This window comes from Ruditapes philippinarum, unplaced genomic scaffold, assembly GCF_026571515.1.
Source record: "Ruditapes philippinarum isolate M1 unplaced genomic scaffold, ASM2657151v2 ctg1398_1_1_1_1, whole genome shotgun sequence".
NCBI classification, from domain to species: domain Eukaryota; kingdom Metazoa; phylum Mollusca; class Bivalvia; order Venerida; family Veneridae; genus Ruditapes; species Ruditapes philippinarum.
In genome coordinates this window covers 180285-203939 of record NW_026857670.1, presented here as the reverse complement: position 1 = coordinate 203939, position 23655 = coordinate 180285, and the positions used below count along the sequence as shown (strand labels likewise).

At 33.3% G+C, this 23655-nt stretch overlaps 3 protein-coding genes across 8 annotated transcripts in view; all 3 read left to right on the top strand.

The window, feature by feature from the left end:
* LOC132750552 (uncharacterized) overlaps positions 1–6537 on the top strand; it is a 42285-nt gene extending 35748 nt beyond the window's left edge. For both annotated transcript variants that reach the window (XM_060740547.1, XM_060740546.1), the window contains one exon: positions 4037–6537. In XM_060740547.1, coding sequence (XP_060596530.1) covers positions 4037–4575 — 539 coding nt within the window. In that variant the 3' untranslated portion in view covers positions 4576–6537. The remainder of the gene's footprint in view (positions 1–4036) is intronic.
* Positions 1–23655, top strand: part of LOC132750553 (uncharacterized) — a 288756-nt gene that overhangs the window by 89303 nt on the left and 175798 nt on the right. The gene's annotated exons all lie outside the window — the stretch shown is intronic.
* On the top strand, positions 15492–20711 carry LOC132750551 (protein unc-93 homolog A-like). Of its 5 annotated transcripts, XR_009628569.1 has the most exons (5): positions 15492–16789; positions 17265–17400; positions 17742–17956; positions 19305–19436; positions 20306–20711. XR_009628569.1 is itself a non-coding variant. In XM_060740545.1 (4 exons), exons 2-4 carry the CDS (start codon positions 17295–17297, stop codon positions 20545–20547), a joined length of 480 nt encoding a protein of 159 aa, XP_060596528.1. In that variant the 5' UTR covers positions 15492–16789; positions 17265–17294; the 3' UTR covers positions 20548–20711. The 5 variants fall into 4 exon arrangements, 1 of the variants encoding a protein (XP_060596528.1); XR_009628570.1 differs by lacking the exon at positions 17742–17956; XR_009628567.1 differs by having other exon boundaries at positions 17742–19436.

Genomic DNA, 23655 nt, shown 5'->3' with positions numbered 1-23655 from the left:
TGTGACGTAAAACCCAAAAAACAAACAAACAAACCACTGAAAGTTTGAGGGTCAGTATAACAATAATATATGCATTAAACATGAAGACCAACATTTTGTTCAGAGTTTTGAAAATAGCATGCATTTATATGAAAACATGTTACTTCGACTTTTTTCAACAAAACAAACTAAATTATTACCAGGATAGTTATATAAGCATTCTCAGTATTCAACAGTACATTTATCACTTTTCCCTCATCTGACATCCTTTGAGTTGAAACATCTCATGTGACTCCAAGACTTGAAAGTTTGCAACCTAGCTGATATGTTAAAAAAATAAACATATGTACATGAGTAACAAGGAATTACAATTAAGGCATATTATGAATTTTATTAAATGTGAATTGGGAAATTCATTGCTTGATATGGAATCTGTTTCAATCACCAATATTTTGAATGGAAAATTATAATCTCTGATTTAAAATTTCCCGCCATTATTTAAAAATGAAAAAGATTTTCTTAACTATCTATCTTATTATAATCTATCTAATATTGAAAAGTTACATGTATGTAGAAATACAATCACTGAAACAGTGTATACTTGCAACGAAAGTTTGAAAAAACTAACAATTAATAAGTGTTAAAAAATAAAAATACATTTGTACTTACTGTTAGAAATGGTTATATACATGTAGTTCCCTCCATTTTAACTGAATCATGAAATACACATGTTTAAAAGTTCATACTTCCAGAAAACTTTTGTAAATTTGTCCAGTTTAAACTCATTTGATCTAATTTCCAATGCTCAAACATAATATTTCAAGTTATAAATTTTAAGCAGTTTGGCACTAATAAACATTATCTTTCAATGCTTCTGTTCAAATGACCCGGCTGGAAGGAGTGTTCTGACCTGTGATTTGTTCTGCAAGAGTATTAAGTTACTTGAGAGCTACAGTGTAATATAGTATGTTGTAAACCTGCTTTACCTCTTTCTATTCTTAGATAGGTGAGTTTAACATTGATAGTTATGAATCCAGTGGGTTCCACTTGAGGGGTCATAAATATTTACATTGTGGCTGATGCTGATTTGAATGTTCCAGAAATTAATCACTATGCATAAGTTACTTCTACACATGATGAATATATAAATTATATATACTTCATAGAGATACATATTAAATAAATTTATCATCAATTAATAAAGAAATATAAGTGCATAACAATTACATTTGTTCTTAAATTTAAATTGTTTCTCTTTAATTGTGTATTTATTTTTTCTAACTTAGGGTAATACATAATACTGAACCACACAGATCAGGCTTGATATGAGATACCTTGAAAATAATGAGAGTTAAATGAAAAAATACCTTAATGCATTTTCAATGCCAAAGAGTGGCAGTGGGGTTGCATGTTTTTTTATTTAGTTTTTTTTTTTGCAATAAAATAAGAAACAGTTACGGTAAGCTCTTGAGAGGCTTATTATGGTTTCATTTTGTTTAACTATAAGTGTTTATTTTGCTAACTTACAGTCCGTCCGTCCATCTCCATTTTCATGTCCTCTCTATAACTCCTATACCACTTGAAGGATTTTCTTCAAACTTGGCTCAAATGTTCACCTCAGCAAGGGGATGTGCAGAACCCATGTTGCCCATGTGTCAGCTCAAGGTCAAGGTCACAATTGAAGGTCAAATATCAAACACAATCATATATTAGACAGTATGTCGTGTCCGCTCTGTAGGTCCTACAATAATTGAAAGATTTTCTTCAAACTTGGCTAAAATGTTCACCTCAACAAGAGGAATGTGCAGAACTCATGTTGCCCATGTGTCATTTTAAGGTCAAGGTCACAATTGAAGGTCAAATATCAAACAATCAAAATTTTACACAATATGTCGTGTCCGCTCTGTAAGTCCTACACTAATTGAAAGATTTTCTTCAAAACTTGGCTCAAATGTTCATTTCAAACAATGGGATGTGCAGAACCCATGTTGCCCATGTGTCAGCTCAAGGTCAAGGTCACAATTGAAGGTTCAAATATCAAACAATCAAATATTACACAGTATGTCGTGTCCGCTCTGTAAGTCCTACACTTATTGAAAGATTTTCTTCAAACTTGGCTCAAATGTTCACCTCAACAAGGTTATGTGCAGAACCCATGTCACTCTTTTGCCAGCTTAAGGTCAAGGTCACACTTGAAGGTCAAAAATTGACTTAAAAATGTTCTTTAATTTTAACATATATCTGAATATTTCTGAATCTAGGAAAGGTATTTGCTTGAAACTTAAAATATAAACGAAGTGTCACAATTAAGATATGCCTGGTCAAGTTTCATAAACTCTGTATTGCATTTTAACCAAAGTTATGCCCCTTTTTAATCTTCAAATATACATACACAATCACATATTAGACAATATGTTGTGTCAGCTCTATAAATCCTATACTAATGGAAGAATTTTCTTCAAACTTTTCTCAAATGTTCACTTAAACAAGGTTATGTGCAGAATCCATGTCAACTTTGTGCAGGCTAAAGGTCAAGGTCAGACTTGAAGGTCAAAAATTGACTTAGAAAATGTTCTTAGATTAAAACATGTTCTTGAATATTTCGGAAACTAGCATAGGTATTTGCTTGAAACTTAAAAGATATATGAGGTGTCACAATTACGATATGCAGGTCAAGTTTCATAACTCTGTATTGGATTTTGACAAAGTTATGCCCCTTTTTAAGTCTTTAAATTTACATACAATCAATACTAGACAATATGTTGTGTCCACTCTATAAATTCTATACTAATGGAAGGATTTTCTTCAAACTTTACTCAAATGTTCACTCCAATTGGGCGATGTGCAAAGCCCATCTTACCCTTGTGCCAGCTGAAGGTCAAGGCCACACTTGAAGGTCAAAAATTGACTTATAAAAAGTTTAGTATATTGGGAAAATGAAAGGTTATTTGTAACTGTTTCGAACATGATTTGATAATAGATATTTTTACTATTACCTGTACAATTATGTCTTTTTTTCACCAGAGATAATTTCTTTTTATGTATTTGTGTCACTTAAGTTATTCCCTTAACCACCTTTCCAAGTTGTCTTCTGTCAAGGACATTGGTGGGGGTATGAATCGCATTCAGCGATAGTTCTAGTTTTGTTCTTGCTGTTTTTAAATATCTGGTCAACAGTTTACAATTGTGTCAATGCCATATTTTAAATTGTCTTTATTTTAATTATGTCTTAAAACCAGAAAACTGTCTTATATTAATAAGATTATTTATACCCTCATAGGAAAAAATATTAAAGTTTAATGTATTAAGTGAAGTATACATAAATGCAGCAATCAAATGAAAATTTCCTAAGTCCAAAACTTTCTCAAAAATGACTAAGTGTTTTCCACAGTAAAACTCCTTGAAAATTGTCTAAGTGTTAACTTTCCAGAGTTTCCAGAATTGTTTCATGGTTATTTCTTTGATGAAAAAGTCAAGTTCCAGAGTTCTCCATGAAAATTGTTCCAGAGTACTCTGTGAATACTGTGGAAAAAAGCTTGTTTTCATGAAAATTTATGGAAATTCATGGAAAATCGGTTATTTTCCAGAGTTTTTCCAGAAAGACTGTGGAAAATCTACAGACGGGTAAATTGAGATCAAGAGTGAAATTGTGTTTGTCTACTTTCCCTTTTTGTTTATTTTTTTTCATCACTTGATGTGTTATCAATATATTTCGCAGATGTCTCCACCAGGTTCGGAGTGTGTGTATCGCGCAACACCCAGGTCAAGGTGTTTCTTAGAGGTCAAATTTGCGGGGATGTCGTGTTCTATGGACCCATTTCCAGTAAAAATATAAATAAACTTGAATATTGTAGAAAACTAAAATTATTTATAATGTCAGAATGCAGGTTCAGCTTTACTGAGTATGTTACAAAAAAAAACACAAGAGCAATGTAGTTGAAAATGATTGCAAAGTGCTCCAGCTAGTTACCGATCTGCGATTTATTCCACTCATGTTTTTTTAAATGTTTATTTTTAAATCGAAATTAATATAAAACTTAATTAAAATACATTTCAGCGTTTAATGAAGGTCTAGTATGGGGAAAGACAGGTATTCCAGACGGTCACACAGAAGTTCGAAAATTTGGTTACGTTACATTAAACACAAGTGGGGTTATGCAATTTGATAATTGTGCAATTAGAGAAGAACCGTTTCACAGTAACATGACAATGGGAGACGGAACACCATTTACAACTACACTTTATAAACAATACCATATCAAATCATGTGATAAGAACATTCCATTTTGCAAACTAGGAGATTCTGGAGCTCTTGTGTTTATGGAGGATAATACTGGAGAGGAAACAACTCCAAGATGCATTGGTATGGTTGTTGCAGTAACGTCAGGTAACTCAGGCTATGTAACCCCAATAAATGCTATACTTGATGAACTGAAGGTAAAACAATTTAAACCGTTCACAACACATTCCGCAACCCATGCACTATTGCAACAAGTTAGTGGAATGTTAAAATCACATTTTGACGGAGTTAATGAACGGTTAGAAAAATTGGAAGAACGAATATCTCGCATCGAAGCTGATAACAACAAGACTTAGAAAAAGTTTGCCCGAGAAACACGTAAATTAAGTTTTAAAACGTATAATCTAAATGTTTGTGAACATTTTCTGTACTATGGAAGTAATCTTCTTTTTAATATATTTCAATTACAACTATAATATTTAACAAAATATATCAATTAGAGCTATATTCAAGATTAAGTATAATATGAATCATGCCTTTATTGAGTCTTTGAAGTAAAGCATGACATAGATAATTTCTTTTACAGTTAAAACTTAAAAAGGCTGTAAAAAGTCTCCCCGCACATTTAATCAATGATGTTATATTTTGTGGTATTTTAGTTTCAACTTTTCGGCATTTTCTAGTTGGGTGGTTCCAATATTCCTACTTGAATAATGTTGAATCACCCTTAGGATATGTTGCCTGCTTTTTAAATGTGTCTTTTGACGTCTTATCTGTGATACGCAGGCTTCATAACCTCTGGTCCTCTTTCAAAATTTCATTTTATTTAGTTCCGCCCATTGTTTTCTCGTTTATGGCAAAAGCATTCTTTTACTTGGGGACCATACGCCGCTTTTCATGGAATGGCATAACTGTGTCACATTGAAGGTTCCATGATAACTGCCGTATGAATACATCTGCGGATGTTTCTCAATTCAAAATTTCACCAGTTTCGTGTTAAATGTTGAATTCTGCTTAAGCCGGTGCTAGAGGGCGTGGACGGTAACTTGCACTTTCCAGTACCGTCCATGAACGGGCTCAATCAGACCGAGCCGGCAACATTTTCAATTTTGTAATGTTGAACTTTCTTTAGGGATTCTGTTTTTCTCTTTTTTGTGAGAGATGTTGCATTTTGTCATTATCCTCATATACTGACTCAATCGAACCGAGTCTGAAATTTTCATGCATGTATTAGGGCACACGTATTTTTTTAATTGGGGACCATACGCCGCTTTTCATGGAATGGCCCTGCTGTGTCACATTGAAGGTTTCATGATCACCGCCGTATGAACACATCTGCGGATGTTTCTAAATTCAAAATTTTACTGTTTAAATGTTGAATTCTGCTTAAGGTTCAACAGGTACAAACGCATTTTTAACATCAGACAAACGACCGCACTTTGAGGTCATAAAAATTCAGTCAATAAAAATTTTCATTATGTTTTGAACAATTTATTGTAGTCAACGAAAAACAAAAATCAAGGTATTAAATAGACTCATCATCTAGCCACGCATGCCCTAGGGATAACTTGATTTTATATGCACTCACTTAGGAAAATGTTGTTAAATCTTCGTTTTGCTCCTGTCATTTATATATATTATGTGTACCATTGTATAAAGACATCTTCTCAATTATGTGAATATTTATTATTTGACTGATTTGTATATTATTCATATACATTTTGTAGTTATATGTTTGATTACTTGTTTAAAAGTAAATTGCATTGACATCTACACTCAATGTGTCAAGATCACATTAGATTATTTTTTGTAAGAGGCACATTATTAAGCATATAGATAATTTACATTCACTTCTTTTTGTGTTGCCTTCTACAGAGAAGCGGCGACATAAAGTGATCAATTCTGCGTCGTCTGTCCGTCTGTCGCAAAACTTGTTTGGACATCTCAAAAACTACTGCTGCAATTTGATCCCATCTTTACAGAATAGTCAGTATAAAGCAATTCTAATTTCTTAGTAATAATTGTCTGTTAAGGCATTTACATGAATGTTTATTTTCTAAGTTAGCCAGGACTTCTTTTCTTATACTCGTAATGCAATTTGGCTGAAACATTACATGAGTGACTGGTAGCTTCAGTAATTGCTCATATTACCGGTACATTGATTCCAGTTGCATAATTTTTGACTGAGTTATTGTCCTTGAGTAAAAAAGGCGTTTTGGCCCGTTAATGTTGTTGGTGTTGCCTGCTACACAGAAGCTGATACATGATATGAAGTAGCCAAGACTTAGAAGAATTACTTCTTTGTCGTCTGTCTGTTTTTCTGTCTGTTCATCACAAAACTAATGCAGTTTCAGGTAAACTTTAAATTGATTAATACATTGTACCTCTAATACTTGCGAACACTCAATGAGTATTTCAATTAAAAGATTTTTGGCTGGGTTATGGTACTTTACTAAAAAAAGCGTTTTGGAAACTTTTGTCATGCTATACATTAAAATATAGGGAACACTAGTCAGTCGTCCCATCAATAGAACTGCTTAAGTTTTCTATCATCAAGCGACATATTGGATCACTGGTAGCTCTTAAGCTTGTTTTTTGGTTGGTTAAGTCCTGGCTTTAACTCTATTATGTTAAGCTAACAAGCTAACAATTCCTTCAGCGTCATTGTTTGTTGGTAAAGACTTAAACCAACTGAGCGATATTTAAAAAAATATGTCATGTTCATAATATTTTAAATTTATTGTGTAAAATGTTGATATAAACCGATGTTGTTTATAGATATGTATGTATTTAACTTTTGTTACTTTGTTAATACTTATTTTAATATATGTGTGCCCTGCTCTATATTCCAGATGATTTTTTTGAATATATATTCTATCTATTTAATCTTTGTAAAGGTTTGCAATTATGAAATATACTATAATTATTACTACCAAGATAATGTGTGAGGTTTGGCGTTCATCATAATGTAGTTATACGCAGATATAAGATATAACTCTTACAGTTTTGTCTTTTTAATGTTGCTTATCATTGACTGTTACGTCCCCTTTTATGCATGCAAGTAAGTTCCGTTAACTTCTAATAACTGTTATTATGCTATTACCTAAAAATAGACTGTATATTATTTCTTTTATATTTGACTGAAAAAAATTGAAAATGATTTTCATGCTTCATTTTTACTTAAAGATGAAAGTGTTGACTTTATCTTCTGTCCTGAAGTAAAAAGACCATGTGGTACCTCATTCAGGACCTTAAAGAAGTACCAGTTTCCGTGAATATTAAGAAGAAATGTCGTAGTTATCTCCAACAAAAATATTATTTTGAATTTACATTTTTGTTTGTGAAACCTTAAAACTTTGCTATACTGCCTTAGTATAATTCTTTCTTAGTATAATGTTGTTTTTATTGCAAACGCTATTTAATGTAGTGCAAATTTATCCAGCTTACTAGACTCATGTATTTTGCAATAACCATGACGTCACTTTTGCGCCTGTTACAAAACACTTTTGCCATTTTTTCTCTTTTGTGAAATCCTACTTTGAAAGCCTTATATTTGAATACCTATATACATTTACGCAATAAATGTTGTTTATAAAATGTTAGTAATCTTATCATAAACTAACAGCTAATTGAAAATAAATTATAGTTGTACTGTATAGATATAAATAATAGAACACAGGGTGGCCATACCTCGTAATGTGTGACGTAATTTGACTGTTCTTTTCATGGGTCTGACTTATTCTTGCTAGATGCAAGGTATTAACTAGATTAAAAAACACAAAACCGATATAATGAGATAGTATAAGAACGTCGTTTGATATTTGACCCACCGTTAGAAGTAAACGTATTTCGCTTAGTATTTGCAATATTGTTGTTACAGTTGATAAAGAAATAAAAGATTTACAAATGTTTCCCCTGAGAATCAAGGAAAATATACTTAATCTGATATTTTAAAAATGAGATATTATATGTGCCATTTTTGGTATTGCCACCCTGAGAACTCGTTGCTTGAAATTTTATTAAATGACATAAATATTATACTTGTTTTTACTTAAAGCTAATTTTATATAAGTGTGTAAAATTTGTTTTTGCCAGAACTAGATATATTTTGAGTCTCAATGGTCCTGTGGTTTAGGTCAGTTACTTTGATTTAGAATCAATTAGATAACTATCTCAACGGGTCACTTCATATGAGAAAGCTATCCAACTAGTAGAGAGTAATTGGATGGAGATAGAGGAAACACTAGTCAGTCGTCCCGTCAATAGAACTGCTTAAGTTTTTTATCATCAAGCGACATATTGGATCACTGGTCGCTCTTGTTTTTTTGGTTGGTTAAGTCCTGGCTATAATTCTATAATGTAAAGCTAACAAGCTAACAATTCTTTCAGCGTCATTTTTTGTTGGCAAAGACTTAATTCAATTGAGCGATATTTAAAAGATATGTCATGACCATATTATTTTAAATTTACAGTGTAAAAATGTTGATGCAAACTGATGTTGTTTATAGATAAGATTTTAACTTTTGTTACTTTGTTAATACTTATTTTAATATATGTGCGTTATGCCCTATATTCCAGATGATTTTTTAAATATATATTCTATCTATATTTAATCTTTGTAAAGGTATGCAATTATGAAACATTCTGAAATTATAACTCACAAGATAATGTGTAAGGTTTTGCGTTCATCATAATGTATTTATAAGCAAATATAACTCTTACAGTCTTGTCTGTTTAATTTTTCTTATTATTGAAGGAACATAACGTCCACTTTTATGCATGCAAGTAAGTTCCGTTTACTTCTAATAAGTTAATAACTGTTATTATGCTATAACCTATAAATAAACTGTATATTATTTCTTTTACATTTGACTGAAAAAATGACTATGATTTCCATGCTATATTTTTACTAAAAGATGAATGCGTTGACTTTATCTTCTGTCCTGGGGTAAAAAGAGCACGTGATACCTCCTCATTCAGGAACTTCAGAAGAACCAGTCTCCATTTTTATGAAATATAATCTTTTTGTTAATAAATCTTTGAACCTAACTTTGTTATGATGGATCAAAATTTAAGATATTAGGAAGAAATGTTGGGGTTATCTCTCCAACAAGTTTATTTATTTTGAATTTACATTTTTATTTGTGAAACCTTTAAACTTTGCTATGCTGCCTCAGTATAATTCTTTCTTAGTTTAATGTTGTTTTTATTGCAAACGCTATTTAATGTAGTGCATATTTATCCAGCTTATTTGACTCACGTAATTTTGAAATTACCATGACGTCACTTTTGTGCTTGTTACAAAACACTTTTGCCATTTTTTCTCTTTTGTGTATTTCTACTGTGAAAACGACAATATACTGTTACACAATAAATGTTGTTTATAAAATGTTATATTATCATGAACTAACAGCTAATTGAAAATAAATCATAGTTTAACTGTATAGATATAAATATTACCTCGTAATGTGTGACGTGTTTTGATTATTTAAATGATTCTTGTCAGATGCAAGGTAATAAATGAAACTAAAAAATACAAGCAATCAACCGATAAAGCGAGATAGTGCGATATTTGACCTACCGTTAGTAGGAAAAATGTTTCCGCTTAGTATATGCAATATTATTGTCACAGTTGATGAAGAAATAAAAAATTCACAAATGTTTCCTCCTGAGAATCAATGAAAATACACTAAATCTGTTTTTTTAAATTAGATTTTATATGTGCCATTTTTGGTAGTGCAACCCTTGAGAACTCATTGCTTTACATTTTGTTAAATGACATACATATTATACTTGTTTAGACTGGAAGCTAATTTTATATAAGTCAGAACTAGAAATAGTTTTGAGTCTCAATGGTCCTGTGGTTTAGGTCAGTTACTTTGATAGATAACTAACTCAATGGGTTATTTCATATGAGAAAGCTATCCAACTAGCAGAGAACTATCGGATGGAGGTTAAATCTATACATATATTACATGTTAAAGGCATTTAGTGCCTTTCAAGTCTCACTATCGACATATCTCGGAAGGCACGGATATACATCTTAAAGCTGGAAAAAAGACATTATATGACATTAAAAGGCAATGTTTGTATGGTTTGTACCTCCATCCAACACACAAGAACCCAATTAAATGAAGTATGTAAATTTCTGAATTGTAATAAATCAACCTTTTAAATATTGCAAACATCTTTTACATATAAAATAGCATATAGGTTTTGCAATTTGTAATGTCTTTGCTATGTGAAGTTGTGCGTTTTTTGATTATTTTCTGTATCATTTAAATAATAAATCTATATACCTAGAGACAAATTTATATTTTGTTTTACATATATTCCCTTTTCTTCAATGACAATCCCCGTAAAATCATTATTATTCGTGGGGCACAAATTTTCGTGGTTTTCGTGGGTAGGTCAATCCACGAATTTAAGATCCCACGAACTTTTATCCCAACAAATACTTTTTACCCAGTCTTTGTTCTATATAAACATGCGTCAGCTCTTTTCCGGCCGATATTTCGTTAAATGGATGTATATACATACAGATAATCAGGTTAGTGACATATTAAATCCGTTTACAATATTTAAGAAACTTGAAAGAAAACTCGATTATATGTCCTCAATTTACTGTCACATATGTCGCATATACGTACTTGATGAGGCTCACGTGATCGTTGTAGTCTACTAGGACTTGATTGTGTCAACAAGAATACTTGACATAATCGAGTAAATATGTGAACCCAGGCAGCGCAATAATTAGCGCTGATAAAAATTTAATTTATTAAGAAAAAGTCTTTGATATTAATGTCGTAAGTACACATAACTATAAAAAAAAATACGATCACTCGATGTACATTCTTTTGTCGATTTAAATGATCCAGTTTATATGAATTTTAATCTTTATTTGTGCGAATGCTATTCCGTCAACATTAAAGACGCCACCGACTTTTACAAGATCCACACATACTCGTGTTATTTACCGAGATTAATTTATATGCATGTAAATTTACACAGTCGCTGTGACGTTGCGTGTAGTTACTGTCAAATATGTTAAGACCAATTCAGGGTGTAAACTTTTAAACTCGCTGGTTATAAACCTGCCAGTTGTTGTATAAAGTATGCGATGTTTACATCGGCGAATTACAGGGGCAGTGTGTCCAATGGAGGTGCATATCATGTCACATAAATGTGTTAATTGCAGTCAATTATCGGCAGTAACTGTGCTATATAATTTATGCCCAGAGGCAAGGATTAAATTTATTGACAAGCGCTGTGTGACAAGTAAAGATATGTACATGTTGTAAGTAAAAATGTTCGGCGATTAAGTTTAAGATTATTTTGCATTAGGTTACTGAATTTTTTTTAACAAGAAAACGAAAATCCACGAATTTAAGAACCCACGAAAATGCCCTTTTTGATAAAACCACGAAATTTCATGCCCACGAATTTAAGTGAATTCACAGTAACTGATTCAGCTTTGTCGGGCATAACCTACATCTGAAATCATATTCGAAATAATGAATACTACAATAGAAAGTAATGTTAATCTGTCTCTTCTATTCTATCATGAATAATTGCTGCATTGAAGAAATATGTAATCTTGGTCACACCATATACTTGTATTTGTCATATAATACAATAATTAGAAGGGTTCTGACGGCCATTCAGACAATTCAAAGAGAAGCAAAAGTGAAGGTAAATCTTCATCATAGTTTTGACATGTTTTCTCATTCTATGCATGTATAACTCGTTTGAGCAATTTAAATATTTAATGAATAAGAACCTTTAGACCGGAAGCTAGTTTTATATTAGTGTGTATATTTTTTTGTCAGAACTAGATCTAGTTTTGAGTGAAATGGTCCTGTGGTTTAGGTCAGTTACTTTGATTTATAATCAATTAGATAACTAACTCAATGGGTTATGCTCCGGCAGCAACTTCGTGAGCGGTCGCAAAATATTTGGCAGGCCAAAAAGATGCCGGAAGACATTGCGAAGATTCATTTTCGTGTTGCACTCGTATGTCAATTTTGCGCTTTGTAAGGCCGTCGTGAAGCCATTTTGTCAAATCGTGTAGTCTTCGTATTTTATTCGTGTGATCATAGGTGCCATCTGGCATTTTTTACCTCAAGAAGACAATACGAAGGAGATGACCGATTGTGTAAGGAAGGCAATACGACTACGTGAAACCCCTGCAATACCGTTGTGTCGCCATCGTATTTTGGTATGTTGAAATCGATATGGGACCACAATGTGGACGAAGAAAGCAAATTTGAGTGGCTCAAGCGTTGCATGTGCATCATGGTAGACATATATTTAAAGGCTAGCCTCAGACCATCTTTCTTATCTGTCGACGTCAATCCCGCACATCTCTACAAAACCTTCAAAAGCTTATAATATTTACAATTAATTAACAATTATTTTCACCTTATTTCCGGTAGAATGACATATTTTTATTATGATTTAACATAGAAATAGAAGGCAGCAGAATTGCTTCTTTTGATACACCTTAGAAAACAGATAAGAAACTCTGGCAGGTCCACCTTTGGTGGCATGATAAAGTTCTATTAAATTTAAAATAAAATTTAGCTGTGCACCCAATACTATCAGCAACTGAAATTGTCGCGGTTGCCCGAAGGTTTAATATCTCCCGTAGGTCATATGGCGCCTTCGTAACCATGTACAAAAGCATCGTATTGAAAATACGATGTCGTGTACCTATCGCATGTCCTGCGGGTAAACTTCTTGCTAAAAAATGCATCTTTAGGGTGACTTAGTGTGTGAATCGGATGCCATCGCGTGAACTTCGGTAGGAATCGTGTGTGGATTGGAAACGATGGCGTGACATTCTGTAGGGATCGTACTTGGTGCGGCTGTTGATTGGCTGTCGTCTAATATCGGGGCCATCTTCGAGCGAAATTTAAACTTCCATATTCGTATGCCCATCTAGTGTCAATTTCGGGACAGTGTGAAAAAGGGATAAATATTTCAGAAAATAATGTTTTGAAAGACATATTGGTTGAAAAACAAAGATTGCTTTTTACAATATTTGCCAAAAAACGACGGTATTATGAAAATGCACCAAATTAAACATCAAATTTGTAAATATCATCGTGAAATATTATTAACTTTTTACATGATACGATTAATGAAACAATTCTCTGTAAAATTAATATCTATTTTGACATTGAACAATGCATAAATTAAAAAATAGCTTATGAAACTCTGACGTTTTTTTTTCAAATATGACCGGAGATTTTAACCTTGACGCCGGGAACGAAAAATTCCTAATTGCATTGAAAATCTATTACAGTGTTACATTTTAACGTAAAAAACAGATAATGTTATTCAGCCAGCATTAGTTCTATATAGAAATTTTTTTTTATCAAATTAACAAAACATTATATTATAATTTGATTTTTGAATGGTGATGTACTATGCCAGGTCACGTGACGGTCGGTAGATAACCTAATCAAGTGATTTAACCAAGACATTTTTTTTCGTTAATTTGGTCCGACTCCAGATCATTTTGTTTGAAAGACCGTGATTAAAGCAGAGCAATGTTTATGACACACTCGGTTTTGGGTTTAATCTCCCTAGCTCCTGATCTGATATCCCATCTTTTAGAATGTTTGTTTGTTTCATTTTACGCCTTTTCCCAACAGTATTTCAGTCATTTAGGCGGGTAATTTCCTAACCATCGTTCCTGGAGAGTAACATCAGTACTAGACAACCGTCCTCCGTGCTAAACTACCAAAGCATCTCCCGGGACTCAAACCCACACCAGAGAGGTAACTGGATTAGAAGTCATCGACTCTAACCCCTCCACCACGGGAGAAAATAAACTCCTTGTAGTATGGACTGGAATAAAAATCACCTACCTGTCTTCCCCACAAATAACCCTCCATCTTGATAATTCTATACTGTAACATGAAAGCGCGATACTGTAACACGTTCCCTACGGTGATCCCGTTAATACGATTTTCTTAAATGATCGGGTTGAGTCGATCTTTAGCTGGTAATAGTTTCAATGTGTTTTTTGTATCTGCTGATGTTCCAAAATGTACAGTAAGAAAATATTCCTCAAGTTTGAGTATACTGTTTAAAAGTAGATAAATCATGTTTATTTATAATCACGTGAAGTAAATAAACAATTCGATAGTCATTCATTCATTCATTCATTCATTCATTTATATGTTTATTTATTCATTTATTTATTACATATGTTCCCATATTGATAGTTTTTTAATAATGGAATTCCATTTGACAATGAAGAAGAACTCAAGTTTTGTGCGCAGTCAAAAGATGGGGAATCTTGGACTGTTCCATCTTCAAACAAAGACACTGTCCATTACGAAACATTTGATAACTCTGATAACGGAAGTTGGAATAGTGACACTCCGTTTCTTCTTGTTGTAAACAAACCAATCGAGAGTAAACTGCCAGAAACAAGATAAATATATAGATAGATAGATAGATTTATTTCGGCATAAAGGTAAACATGTTACATGATAAACAAACACAATATAGATTAAAACAATTACAAATAAATGAATGAATGAATGAATAAATAAATGAATAAATACTATATTATGTAAACCATGACATGTTCCCAAAACCAAGGATAACAAGCTCTTATTTCCATTGTGGTCCTTAGCATTTGGTGGCATGACAAAGAGAGGTATTTCATAAAAGAAAAAGAAAATATCACTAATTATAAGCAAATATCACATGAAGGATATCATTAAAATTATCACAATTTAAAATGTAAGGTAATGTAAATAAAAAGTCAGTTTCACATTAAAAAAAGATCATGTGCATATTAAGAAAAGATTACATTAAAAAAATTATCACAGTTGTTATGAGTATGTAAGGATAGAACATGCCATAGATTACGCTATTCAAAAAAAAGGATAAAATTTGATATTTTCAGTCATACAAGTTGGAAGACTGTCCCATAGTTTAGCACCAATAAAACTAAAAGACTTTGACCAGGAACCTTTAACCTTAGGAAGACAATACCCTCCTTTTTTACTCAGTCTGGTGCAATAAGAATGCATAGATTCCTGAGAAACAAAACAATCGCTTAAGTACTCTGGGGCCATAAGGTTTTTAACCTTAAAAAAATGACATAACATGATTTGTTCAACACTTTTACAAACTTTAACCTGGCGTTAGCCCTCTGAATTAGTGAGTCGATGTCTTTGAAAAGACCGAGATGAATAAAAATTCGGAAACCAGTTTGAATGTCGTGCAAAATGATAACCAAATTACTGTCAATGTTGACGAGACAAATGAAAACATTAAGAACGAAGAGGACATAAATATTTGGATCTGATTTAAGTATAGCCTACTCTATTGTGCATGATTTTGAGGTAGTTCAAACCAATCCAGTTAATGTTTTTGGAAGCGGATGGGAGTTTGGGAGTGTCTGTAGCATCTATGGGTCAGGTGATGTTTACAAGAATCACTCTAACACAGTCGAGCGCCTTGGATTCAATCCATTATCTGCTGGACAGGACAGACTATTGTCTAGAATATTTAGGGAAAAGATAGGCAGTATGCAGTTTGATAAATCCATGTTTGGCGAATCTACGAAGTTCACCAATGATGACAAAACGATTGACATTGCCGCCCCTGTTAAGTCGAAAAATCTCAAAAAATTTGCTGATACTTAGTACCGGCGTAACATTGTTACATATTGCAATATTTGGCCTCCGGAATCTGCAGAGCAGCATGAATAGTGAAGGTGGACTTGGTGTCTACTCACTAGCAACGCTATTCGGAGCCTTTATGTTTGGAAGTTTGGCAAGTCCATTTATTGTTCAAAGATATAAACCAAAACTATGTATGTCTGTATCTTGTTTCGGGCATTTAGTTTACGTTGTTGCTACCTATTTCCCAAGCTTCTATGTTATCATTCCTGCCTCAGTTATCTATGGTTTAAGCAATGCCTTGTTATGGAATGCTCTGTGCACATACATCACGGAGCTGGGACTCGACGAAGCTTTTCTGAAGAGAAAGATCACCAGCAGTGTACTAAGCCGCTACTTTGGCATCTTTTTCCTGGTGCTGCAGATGTCAATGGTTCTCGGAAATCTTATATCCTCTATAATCTTTTCACAGTCGGATAAAAGAATGAAACTGCATCAAGACGATCGTGCAATAACTGAAAATATAAACAATGCATCAACAATTATCTACGAATTCATCTCAAATGGTACCGGTACCGAGTTAACGGATATAAACTTTAACGAAGCAGTGGCCAAGGGTAAATGTGGTGCTGCCCACTGTGAGTTGAGCTCTGACAGTGAGTCAAAATCAAATGTTGACGATCTCGATAAACTATTCTTACTTGGGACATATTCCAGTTGCGCAGTTCTATCCATTTTGGTCATTCAGTGCTTTTTGGACAAACTTCCAAACTATACACCACATCGTTTAACTCTGAGGGAATCTTTGAAACAAGCAGGATCCGTTGTTGCTATGGTGATAGACCCTAAGTTTTGCTTTATCGTAATGCTGTGCCTCTACACTGTAATTAGCAATGGTTTTGTTGTTGCAGACGTCCTCAAGGTAATGGTTTTATTTAGCTCCATTTTATGGCAAGAATAACCTGTAAAATCGTGCATTCTTAAATTGAATCTTTGTGTATGTTTGAGTCTTCGGTTTAATTAAAATTTTATCATTTCATATTTAAATGTTGAATTCTGCTTAAGCCGATGCTAAGGGAGTGGACTGTAGTACTGTCCATGAGCAGGCTCAATCAAACCGAACCTGCAATATTTTCATTTTGTTTTTGTTTTGGACTATCTGTACGGATTCTTATTTTCTGTTTTACTTGAACTATAATTATTATTTATTCAATTATATAGAGATGAAAAGTACTGACACGTCATAATTTTTCTTAAATATGTTAGAAATTTGATTTTTTTATCCTGTATGTGCGAATGTACATGAAATACACACATTGGCATTATTTTACCTGAACAAAGTCTCCCGTGACAACAAAAAATAAACAAATATATATCACAAATATGAATCATTTTAGGCATAAGTTACATGTCCACTTGGTGTGAGAATGGTAGGATACTCGATGATATGTTTTGGAATCTGCGGCTCAATTAGTTCTTACATATTTGGGAAACTGGCTAAATGTACAGGCAACCTGGCAGCATTTATAGTGGGTGAGTACGGCGTTTATGACTGTACATTGATATATTGAAATGTTGGCCAATGTAAATATATGTACATTCTGATAAATGTAAATTGTAGATAATTCAGGGGGATAGAATGGAATAATAAGTTTACCAATAATCAATAGCAGGCTAAGAAAGTGTTGAAATACACTGATAAAGTATTGTAGTTTTAGATGTAAGATCAATAGGGTTAGACAATTCTGACTTCCCATGTTGATTATATATATATTATGATACCTAATACTTGATTATATCATTTACAGCGCCATCAGACGAGGCAAGGCCAATTCCTGATTGACAGCAAGTTAATTTTGATCATTTGATTTCAGTGGTTTAAATTAAGTAACCAAGTTACTGTTACTTAATCTTCAATTGTCCAAAATAACAGTCGGGCGATGATCAACTGGTGGCATATTGACGAAAGGATTTGGTTAGTGTGATGAGTTTGTGCACTCAATGTAGTGTTTGCACCTTTACGAAGGGGTCATAGGTTAACTATGATGAAGAGATGTGACTCTTATCGAGTGTTAGATTGTTTACCAAGGTATGATATTTCTATTTGACATGAAATAAAATGTGACGATGCGAGAGTCTTTCGCCAAAGAGCCAAAGAAAATAAAAAGAATACAATGATCAACAAGGAGAGTGAGTTGCATGGAACGCAGTCTCCAAAATGTTCAGTATCTTGCACGAGTAAGCGTATGTGCCCACACGTTTCCAAGTCACAACACAATATGATTCTTAAATCACTTAAGGACATACTTACCAATGTTACACTACCTTTGCAAAGGTCCATTATGTATATGATTCCACAGGGAGAATAAAGCGTTGGGCTTTATTTGACACACATTAAAGTGATTGCATTAAGCTATTTTTATCCGGCAAAAGGATTTCCTTGTAATCTGCCCGAAAGAATTTCGGCGTATGATGTTATGCACAAGGTCGTCCGTCCGTCCGTTCTGCAGTTCGTTAGTAATTTCGTGCCTGCTTTTTATCTGGAAAGACATTGAAACTACATGGCAGAAATGTAAACCATGAGGCAATGTTTGGGCCTCCTCACTTTGTATCTTTTGAACCGACGGAAGGATCTTAAAATTATTTTGGCAGAAATGTAAATCAATATGAAAAGAACGATTGGCTTCCTCAAATCAAGGTAAAGGTCATTTAAAATCCTGATTAAGGTATACATATGTATATCAAAAGGAGAATACTCTGTAAGTACTTTGTTGATCTATTTTTAGAATAGATTACCCTTGCAGGTATGTGAATACCCTATCGGGAAGTAAAGGGGCGTAGTGAAGGTATCTGTTTAAGTGAAATGACGAAATGATTGTAAGCTGTTCAGTTTATACACGCGCAGCAAGTAGTGTTTTCATTTTTCTTTGAATTATTCAGATTTAGGAATACATGATAATTTTTATTGGAAAGCAAGAGAAACAGTTGGTAGCTTTATCTGCTGTTTGACCACCACTGTCTTAAATAGAAAGCTTTTGTGACAGTATTTTGTCACTTGCAGCTGTCATGAGGATCATTTAGATTTCATGAATCATCATAATCTGTATCTCTCCCAGTATGGTGCTTGATTCCTCAAACAAATTTGCATTCGGGCGTATACTGATCCGACTTTGTCCGGTACTCTAGTTCATATTCAATTCGATCACATGCCGTTACTCTTTTGCCCCTTTCTTCGACCAAGCAGGGATATAAACATATAGGTAAGTTACAAGGTTTATTGTGTTTCAGTTTTCAGGTAGGACAGTTGCCATCCCTATGTCGACGGTACTTTAATCTTTGCAAGCTCGGTGGTAAGCGTTCATTTACTTCAAATTAATTTAATCCTTTTTTTAATATGAATTTCACGGTATTGAAATGATGTAATTTTTACTTTGTAGCGTCTGCGTTGAATGTGACCTCACTTGCGTTGATGGCGGTTTGGGAACCATCTAGTGACGACCAATACTTGTTGTTTGCTTTCATTGGTGCTTGGGGATTTGCAGACGGCATTTGGCAGTCTCAGATTAATAGTAAGCCTGAACTTATTATTATTACTAATTGATTAAATGTCACGGCATTAAAATAAATTAAATACCCCTTAAATATTATACGAGTTGTTGATATAAAGGTAACCTATGAGTAAATCTTTTTTAAATTAAAAATAACTGTACTATTAAGCGTAACGCGAAAATTAGTTTGTTACTGAATTTAGATTTCAGACTACATGGTTGTTAAATGAAGTTTGACCGTAGTGACCGTTGAGAAATTCTTTTGTGTCATTTGATCTCCGGCAAAATCCGACATGTCTTTATCAACTATTGTTTTACTAGATAGAGATTTAGAGGCTCCGCTGAGGTCTAAAAACCTAAACGCATAGAAATTGAAAACTTTACATAGATTAAGAAAAGCACTTAAGATGGAAAAATCTGCAAAGGGAAGTAAATAAAAAATACACTTAGTATTAAATTGAAATGGATATGTAGTGCCATTCATAGCCCAATTTGAGTTACTAGTACATTGTAATAGGGTTCCAACCATTTTAAGTTAATGGGGTAATTTTGCACAATTAAAATGGGGAAAAAACAGGATGAAAACATGATTTGAAGTTTAGCAGGTAGTTATTGGTTCAGATCTACATCAAATCTCGGAAAAAATATTCCCAGTCCCGTCATGTTAAAAAAAGAAAAAAACCGTCAGTGTAGTCCCTTTAATATCGCCAGTTTGGGCCTCCTCTTTACTCATTTACATACTCAATTACAACAATCTAATCTGTTTTGTGCCAGACTTACAGTAAAATAAAAAAGTGCTAAATATCATAAAGATTTATTTACTATAAAGCAATTACAACTAGTTCGTGCTTATTGCTTACAATTTTAACATTTCGTAATTTTAATTACAGGTTTAATATCATCACTGTTTGCTGATAGATATGAAACTGCGTTCGGATGTTGTCGGGTTCTACAAGGACTTGCTGGAATCATTGTGTTCACGTTGTCAAACATGTTATGTATGATGTCAAAAATTATTTTCACTACAGCGACATGCATTCTGTCTGTTGTGCTTTATATTGCTATGGAGGTTATTGGACGGAGGTCAAGAGCTACCGGTACATCTATTGGGACTGAAATTTATGTGAAATAGGAAGTTGGAGGATTAACCCTGAAATACATTATATTGTGAAGTAGAGTCATACAAATGTGTGGACTATAAATGTTCTAGGGACCATTTCCACGAACTTATTCCGAGTATTCAGTGAAAATGGAAATTCATGACAGCAAGAAATACAGCTCTTAAATCATTGCACACATTTATTTTTTGTTTGGGGTCCACCTGGGCTCCTTGCCATTGGTTCTTGTTGCTGGGTCATATGGGGGTTGCGTTCATTGAACGCCGCCTTTCCTTGTTGATCTTGTTTTTCATATTTTACGTCATTCTTAGTTATGAATGTAGAACATGCTATTTTATTCTTTGTTGTTTTTCTGTTAGGTAATTAATTTTTTCTGTCATATACGAGTGTATTTACATGTATAAGACCGAGTGTATATAAGACCTTTTTTATTTATTTTTACAGGGTTTTCTCTGTACTTTTACTTTTAAAGGAGCCCCACTGAGGTCAAAAAGCCTAAAAAAATGAAAAATTCTTGCATAGATCAAGTGATCCACTTAAAATGAAAACATCAACAAAAGATAATAAAGAAATATACTAGTACTCAAAAGTTGAACTTAAAAAATCGATTTTTGCACGATTTTAGCCGGCTTTGAGTGAAAAGCTTTTAACGCTTGTTATTTTCTGGTCAAAACTTCAGTGGAGGCCATTTAATGTATCATCTATACAACTCTGTTAATCAAATGTCTTTCTTTAATTTATATTTCATCATATCAAACCAGACAACTTAATCGTCCACTCGGACATAAACTATACATCATCATATCAAACCAGACAACTTTCAAATCGTTCGCCCTGGCTTAGATAATAAACCATCATATTAAGTCAGACAAATAAATCGTCCACTCAGGCATAAACTATTCACCCTTATATCAAACCAGACAGCTTAAACCAGTATATCAAGCCAGGCAACTTAATCGTTAGCTCTTGCTTAAATAATAAGCCATACAACTTAATCGTCCCCTCGGACATAAACTATACACCCTCATATCAAGCAAGACAGCTTAAACCAGTATATCAAGCCAGGCAATTTAATCGTTAGCTCTGGCTTAAATAATAAGCCAGACAACTTAATCGTCCACTCGGACAGGACATAAACTATACACAATCATATCAAGCCAGGCAACTTGATCGTTCGCCCTGACTTAGATAATAAACCATCATATCAAACCAGTGAACACAATCGTCCATACAGACATAATGATTATGCCAAAGTTGTCATTATTATGAAAAACAAATCGATTCCATAAGTAACCCATGTACTAAGTACAAGTACATGATAAATACTTTTGTGACAAAGCTATTGCATAAAGTATTGAGCATGGCGAAAAGAGAATTTTTATCATAAATTGTAGCCATATTGTGGTTCTGCTTTTCTGATTTTTGTCTTAGAGCAGTTATCAACAAATCAATCAAACACATTTTACCGTTTTTTTGTTTGTTAGTTTTTATGTCATGAAACGGAGACTTTCGTATAAATGTGCATATAGAAACATATAGCTTATTGGCGATGTACTATAGAGGAGCATTTTGAATTCTTTCTTCAACGGTATTGCGAGATCCAATTTTGAATTTGGACTAAGTTAGATTCAAGAGTTTCAAAAAAGATATTTAGAAATTTTGCATGTAATGTTAGGAGTCAGGCTGTATTGATCTTTTAATGCGGTCTGAACGAGTCTGTGTTATAAATAGTGCCACTTATTTCGTTTGCGATCAAAGTTCTACCATGTATGTTATAAATAGTGCCACATATTTCGTTTGCGATCAAAGTTTTACCATGTATGTTATAAATAGTGCCACTTATTTCGTTTGCGATCAAAGTTCTACCATGTATGTTATAAATAGTGCCACATATTTCGTTTGCGATCAAAGTTCTACCATGTATGTATTTCAAATACATTGTACATGGTTTATTTTAAATGTACAATTGAAAGTTGCACTTTCCAAATGGTATGAATGTATATTTAAGCTTTATATGACTTTGTATTGTTTTTTGTCTGTTAATGTCATTTATGTAAATGACTCGTGGGTTGTGTGGGTACGTGGGACAACTTGCCTTTACTTGAAATAGGCGTTATATGTATTTCTTGTAAAGTTATATCAGCAATTATCTCAGTCTTTTCAATATAAGTATTTGATTAAGTGGGCACAAAATGAGGTATGTCATTGTCTTAATCAATCCCAGACTTCAGTCTTTGTTCAATGACAATGTGTTGTCATTGAGCTCGGGTGAAGGAATTGTCTTTTAAGAATACTTGTATTTGACAATTATTCATTGCAGTACTTTGTATACGCGCCAAGGAATTTTCCCGTCGCGTGATGTGTTTACAATCTCTCATTTTTAGGGAAATGTTTGAATTTTGACTTTCAAAAAGTCGACAATTGTAATTACTTTAAAGTAATTGAAATATATATTAATGCGTTTTAGAAGCATTCGTATTATTTGCATATTATTTAGTGTTAAAAGAATGTGTTTTCTCATTCTTCATTACATTTCATCTACTTATTAGCTTATTTTGTTTCTGAAAAACAGTTCTCCGTTTTGGAAGCATTCGTATTATTTGCATATACATGTATTTAGTTTGCATAAAAGAATGTGTTTTCTCATTCTTCATTACATTACATCTACAATATGAGCTTATTTAGTTTCTGAAAAACATTTTTCCGTTTTGGAAGCATTCGTATTATTTGCATATATTTAGTTTGCATATAATAATGTGTTTTCTCTTCATTACATACATCTACATTATGTGCTTATTTTGTTTCTCATATATGTATCACATCATGTGGTATGAAAATGTAATAAGTGTTTTATATCACATAACGTTTTGTTCTTTTTAAATGAATGAAGTGCATTTGAGCCGCGTCACGACAAAACCAACGTAGAGCGTTTGCGACCAGCATGGATCCAGACCAGCCCGCGCAGTCTGATCAGGATCCATGCTGTTCGCTTACAACTCTATAACAAGTAGAGAAACTGATAGCGAACAGCGTGGTTCCTGATCAGACTTCGCGGATGCGCAGACTGGTCTGGGTCCATATTGGTCGCAAACCCATTATGTTGGTTTTGTCGTGACGCGGCT